This window comes from Myotis brandtii, unplaced genomic scaffold, assembly GCF_000412655.1.
Source record: "Myotis brandtii unplaced genomic scaffold, ASM41265v1 scaffold48, whole genome shotgun sequence".
NCBI lineage: Eukaryota > Metazoa > Chordata > Mammalia > Chiroptera > Vespertilionidae > Myotis > Myotis brandtii.
Genome location: NW_005368341.1, coordinates 6,855,752 through 6,862,038, shown reverse-complemented (window position 1 = coordinate 6,862,038; position 6,287 = coordinate 6,855,752). Strand labels below are relative to the sequence as shown.

At 46.0% G+C, this 6,287-nt stretch overlaps 2 protein-coding genes across 3 annotated transcripts in view; one reads left to right on the top strand and one right to left on the bottom strand.

The window, feature by feature from the left end:
- LOC102259839 (protein lifeguard 1) overlaps positions 1-6,251 on the bottom strand; it is an 18,083-nt gene extending 11,832 nt beyond the window's left edge. The window contains exons 1-2 of one of the 2 annotated variants that reach the window (XM_005876094.2): positions 5,591-6,251; positions 1,121-1,392 (exon numbers count right to left, since the gene is read on the bottom strand). In XM_005876094.2, the coding sequence (XP_005876156.1) occupies positions 1,121-1,388 (268 nt within the window). In that variant the 5' untranslated portion in view covers positions 1,389-1,392; positions 5,591-6,251. Of the gene's footprint in view, positions 1-1,120; positions 2,398-5,590 lie in introns of those variants that run through there. The other variant, XM_014547668.1, reaches the window with a different exon arrangement.
- The window catches only part of GATAD1 (GATA zinc finger domain containing 1), a 17,490-nt gene continuing 17,386 nt past the window's right edge, over positions 6,184-6,287 (top strand). The window contains exon 1 of the mRNA XM_005876159.2: positions 6,184-6,276. Within this exon, the coding sequence (XP_005876221.1) occupies positions 6,184-6,276 (93 nt within the window). The remainder of the gene's footprint in view (positions 6,277-6,287) is intronic.

The following is a 6,287-nucleotide window of genomic DNA, read 5'->3' as shown; positions in this document are numbered from 1 at the left end:
AGTTAATTTGCATATCGCCCTGATTAGCCAATGGGAAGGATAGCGGAGGTACGGCTAATTACCATGTTCCTCTATTATTAGATAGGATAAACTGATGAACAAAAACAGATCCACAGCCACTTCAGTTACAGGGCCGAATGGGCTAAATGCAGTGACCTTCCCCTTGCGCAACCCCAGGGAGAAAGGATTGGCACCCATGGCAGTGGTGGCTGGTTGCCCAGGGACATCTATTCTCCCCCATTACCTCACTATCTAACCCAGATCTTGTTACTGGTGGCAATACAGGTGGCAATGGACCCAACTGAAAAACTGCAGAGGGAGGTGGTCACGTGGGCCAGGTGGAGTCAATGACGTGAATTGGAAACTCTTGGGTGTGGTTTCTGGGAAAGCCTCTGAACAGAGGTCAGATTTGGAGGACACTTGGGGCATCTATCCATCCATGGCAGCCCTGGTGTTGTTAGGGCGGCAGACCAGCTGTGGTCTCTTTCTTTCTTTTTCTTCTTCTTCTTTTTTTTTTTTCCCTCTTTCCGTACCTGGAAGGCTAGATAGAGCCCCAAAAGGCATCTCTCCAGCCACAAGGAGGGCGAGGGCCAGCAATGGCATTCAAGCTCAACTTGTCCAGGCCCTGACAAGGCCTAACGGTGGCAAAGGGGTCACGGGGACCTGCGGCATTTGCCTTGAATTTTTTACCCTTGAACTTCATATTTCATGAAAGAAAAATACTTCTCATTTATTTACTAAGCCACCATTTTTAAGTTTCTTTACTCACAGCTAAATGTACTTCCTGTACAGAATTAATGTGTAAGGCATTGAATTCATATTCTTTAAAACTGAAGCCAATACTATGGTATTCACATTGTATACAGGTAAGGACATTCAACCATCAATGACTAATTCATAATTCCTAAGAAAACCACACGCTTCTCACTATAATACGTTTGCTAGGATTTTCTGAATGCTCTGGACAACTTTGGGGTGGTCTATCCACAGCAGCCCTACCCCATGTTTCATGGAAAAGCCTGGCTGGGAAAAACTAAAAGCAAAATTCAATCTTTCTGTGGAAACATTTTAAGAGAACATTTGCTTTTCTCTCCCAGAGAGGAAATGTCTTTGTTCTCACCTCTGCGGATAGATGCTTCTGAGAATGGGCTGGCTTCAGCATTGCTCTCTTCAGGGGTGGTCTCATCTGAAATTTCCACCACGTAAAAATCCGCTCGCTGGTCGGTCTTTGGCTTTGGTTTCCCATGTGTTTGCTTGGGCCCAGGTGAAGGTGGCGTTGCCTTGGTCTCTTTAGATTCGGGCTGGGCGCTATCGTCTCCTGCTTTCCGGACCAGATGCTGGTGATCTCCGGTACTGAAGTCTACTGGCTCGCTGACCTCCAAGTCCATTTCCCTGAAGGGGAAGATGGTTATTCGGGTCCTTATGGTCATACCACTGCAACCGTAACGTTCAAATGTTTTTCCCTTATTTTAGCCCCCATGGCTCAGTACTTACAAAGTCAGCACTCATTGACTGAATGATGAACGCTTTTAAGATGACACCTATGGAGTAAGACTACTTGCATTCTATTGTGAAATTACATTCATTCGGCAAGGAGTTTAAGTTCCCTCTTCTGTGCCAAGTGCGGAGCTGCCCTTATCACTCACCTCTGCCCTCTGAGAGCTTACATGTGGAAGAGAAGAGAACCAAACAAACAATAGTATTTTGGGGCCAGGAACCATGGAGGATGGCACTGCAGCCTCTAACAAAGTCTGGAAGAACATGCAAGGAGTAGAAGAGGTTGTCGGAAGCTTCCAGAAAAAGCCAAGGCTGCAGATGAGTGGGAGTTAGTCAGGTGAAGAGGCGGGGAAAGGTTTGCCAGGCAGCAGAGTCAGCCTGGGCCAGGACTGGAGGAGCAGAAAGGGCAGGTTTCAGAAATTAAAAGTTCATGTGGCTGGAGCAGGGAGTTCAAAGGGGAGAGTAGAATGGGCTTGAGCAGAGGACCAGTGGGGCAGGTCACTGATGGGCTGGCAAGGCCATGGCTGTGGTAGGCGGAGTAATGTCCACGTCCTAATCCCTGGAACCTATGAATATGGTACCTCACGTGGCAAAAGGAAAGTTGCAGATGCGGTTAAGTTAAGAGCGTTGAGGTGGGATAGGATCCTGGATTATCTGGGTGATCCCAGTAGAATCACAGGGGTGATTCTTATGATCATACTTACCAGGGGGAGGCAGGGGGACCAGAGCCAGAGAAGGAGGTATGACAACAGAAGCAGGGGTCAGAGCGATGCAGTTGCTGTCTTTGAAGATGAAGGAAGGGGCCATGAGTCAAGAAATGCAGGCGGCCTCTAGAAGTTGGAAACGGAGGGAAACGTATCCTCTCCCAGAGCCCCCGGAAAGGAATGCAGCCCTACTGACACCTTGATTCTACACCAGCGAGACTGATTTTGGACTTCTGACTCCCAGACAAGAAGTAAGCATTGTTTTAAGGCATTACGTTTGTAGTAATTTGTTACAGCAGCAATAAGTAACTAATAGAACAGGGAATCACTATGGGGTTCCCAAGAGGGGATCACAGGGAGTTGACAAGAGAGATTACACTGGGCCCAGCGTGGAGAATGAGCCAAAGGAGGCAAAAGTGGAAGCAGAGAGACCAGAAATCACCCTAGCTGGTTTGGCTCAGTGGATAGAGCATTGGCCTGCGGACTAAAGGGTCCCAGCTTCGATTCTGGTCAAAGGCACATGCAGGGGTTGTGGGCTTGATCCCCAGTAGGGGGCGTGCAGGAGGCAGCCAATCAATGATTCTCTCTCATCATTGATGTTTCTATCTCTTTCCCTCTCCCTTTCTCTCTGAAATCAATAAAAATGTATTTTTTTAAAAAGAGAGACCAGAGGAGATCATGGTGGGCTTTGCCACGGTGGTTTGCAGCGGAACACAGTTCTTAGAAAACCAGTACTAAACAGGGCAAAAATGGCAAAAGAGAAGGTCCCCATGAGCCTCCTGGGGACAAGAAGACTTAGACAAGCCCCTGCTGCTGGCCTCTTGGCCCCAAAGAGAGCCAAGGAGGAGTCTGAAAAGGAGACGGCTGAGATGGCCAGGGCTTAGACAAAACAGGGAATGTGTGTAAATAGGTCTGAACAACCATGCTCTTGGAGAGGCAGACGTTTTGTAAAGATGTCCCTTCTCAAATCAATCTGTAAAGTTTTACAAAACTTATTGGGATTTTTTTCAGTACTTGAAAATGTAATTTAAAAATGTAAAGTTCATCAAAAAGAGTAAATGTATGAGAATAATCAAAAGAAAAATTGAAAGAGGAGAAGTGATTTGCCTTACCAGAAATCAAAATATCCTAAAGTTATGCAATTAAAAGTGTGGCCCTAGCTGGTTTGGCTCAGTGCATAGAGCATTGGCCTGCAAACCGAAGGGTCCCGGATTTGATTCCTGTCAAGGGCATGTACCTGGGTTGCAGGCTCCTCACCAGCCTGGGCCCTGGTCAGGGCATGTGCAGGAGGCAGCTAATCAATGTGTTTCTCTCACATCGATGTCTTTCTCTGTCTTTCCCTCTCTCTTCTACTCTCTCTAAAAATCAACGGAAAAATATCCTCAGGTGAAGATTAAAAAAAAAAGTGTGGAGTTTGCATAACAATGGATGAATGGATCAATGGGATGAAAGAGATTCAAAAAATAGAGTCATGTATAATGAGAATTTAATATTTGATAAAAGTGATATTTTAAGTTATTGTCCCAAGATGCTGGAAAACAAAGATTAGTAACTATTTCACATCTTTTACAAAAAGCATTCCAGATGAATTAAAGATACTATCATAAATAATAATAGCCATAGATATTCTATAAGAAAATATCAATGAATATTTGTGTAAGCCCTTGTAAGAATCCTATATAATAAAAGCCTAATACGCTAAGTGCCCAGTCAGATGATTGTCAGTTCAACTAATCAAAGGGCAATATGCTAATGATATGCTAAAGCTGCCCAACCGCTTGCTATGACGTGCACTGCCAGCAGGGGGCAGACAGTCAACTGATCGACCAGTTGCTATGATGTGCACTGACCAGGAGGGGGCAAGTGCTCAATGCAGGAGCTGTCCACTGGTGGTCAGTGCGCTCCCATGGGGGAGCGCCGCTCAGCCAGAAGCCAGGCTCATGGCAGATGAGCGCAGCCTCCAAGGGCTCCCAGACTGCGAGAGAGTGCAAGCGGGGCTTAGGGACGCCCCCACCACCACCACTAATGCACGAATTTCATGCACCAGGCCTCTGGTGATACCATAAAGAAATGCCTGACAGATTTGGGGTATAGAAAACCTTCCAAAATCATGACAAAAAGATACCAGTAAATCTAGAATGCAAAATTTTTAACAACGAAAAGATGAGCAATTGAATAGAAAGATGAGATAAGAACATAAATAGGCAATTCATAAAGGACATTTCAATGATCAGCAAACTTAGGTGACCATACATACTTACCTCACAAATAACCAAAGAAGTGCAGGTAGAAACAATTGTGAAACGGCATGTTTTTTTTATTTGCATAAAAGACTAGCAAAAACTAAAAAAATAATTCTCAGAGTTGCAGGGGTGTGGAGAAATGGGTAACCCAGGGCCACACTGTGACTTGCAGGCCCTGTGCACATTGGCCTTCATGGGTTCCCTCTCCATTAAAAAAAAAAAATGAAAGCCCTGGCCGGTTTGGCTCAGTGGATGGAGCGTCGGCCTGCGGACTCAAGGGTCCCGGGTTCGGTTCTGGTCAAGGGCATGTGCCTTGGTTGCGGGCACATGCCCAGTAGGGGGTGTGCAGGAGGCAGCTGATAGATGTTTCTCTCTCATCGATGTTTCTAACTCTCTATCCCTCTCCCTTCCTCTCTGTAAAAAATCAATAAAATATATTTTAAAAAAATGAAAAAGTATACTTTATAGCTGCACTGGTATATAAAATATGCAATCCAGTCTGGATCTATTGTGTATTATAAAGTCATTGGTATTATATTTTCTCCTGATTTTAAAAGAAGTTAAGCCATTTCCATAACCCCTACAACTATGGTGGGCCTTGGCAATGTGGAATTGGCAGGTGTGTAAGCCTTTTTGGTGAGTAATTTAGATGCATCTACCAAAACTCAAAATGTGCCTTACTTTAGACCCATTAGGTACATTTGTAGGAATTTATCCCATAAATATACCCACACAAATAGGCAGCCATACATGTAAAAGGGAGTTCATTACATCATTCACTGTTTGTAACGGAAAGAAATGTAAAACAGGCTAACTACCCAATATTAGGGAATGGTGAAGTTAATTTCAGCCAGGAAAATGCAGGTATATATATGGGCTGGAAAGTTCACTTTTGTATACTTTTGAATTTAAGCAGCCAGATTATAGAATAATATTTAGTAAGATGCACACATTTCCAGAGACTGAAAAGATATACTACCAACTATTAATGTGGTTGTCTCTAGTCACACAGCAGAGGTGGGGAATGCCTCTGGATTGTATACATTTTTATAATGTGCATTTATTATTTATATAAAAAAGAAATATTTGCATTTTGAAGAGAAAAATATTTCTCTCTCTCTCTCTCTCTCTCTCTTTTTTTTTTACCAAGTCTGGAGCTCCTCTGCAGAGCGTCTTCACACCCAACGATGCTCAGATAGCGAAGTGCATTTCTTCCCCGGACATCCTGCAAATCAGAAGGGCGAGAGGCAGCACAGGCTTCAAAGCTCTGAAGCCAACACCAAACAAACAAAAACCAAAGGCAGCCGAGTTTTCCTCTCGAAACTATAGGGGCTGGTGCCCAAGTCACAAAAGGAAGCTCTCACCTGGCCCTCCAAACGCTTTCGGGCTCCCCGGCCAGCGCTCACCCCAGGACAGAGCAGAGTTCCGACGGCAGTTAGGAGAGTGGCAGTTGGGCGTGGGGGTGTCCTGGGAACCCCGCTACCCAGGAGCGGGGCTCCGAGTCGAGTCCATCTGCCCAGCCTCATACTGGTCAGAGTCACGGCCAATGGACTTGGTGCTGAGCGCCAGGGAGGCCGACACCTGCACCCCCGACACCGACGCCGTCAGGGAGCGGCCTGCAGCCTGAGCAGGGCTCTGGGGGACGTGGCCTCCTCCGCACGTGAGGAAGATGCGTGTGACACTCCTTCGCAGGAGTAAGACTTGCTTATGAGAAAGCAGGCCTTGTGGTTCTGCGGACGATGACAGCGTTGGTGCCTCCCGCGATCCAAGGAGATGTCCACCCCGGGCTGCAGGCCAAGGAGGAGCCGGGGAGGCCTGACTCAGGCTGTTTGGTGAGAGAGGG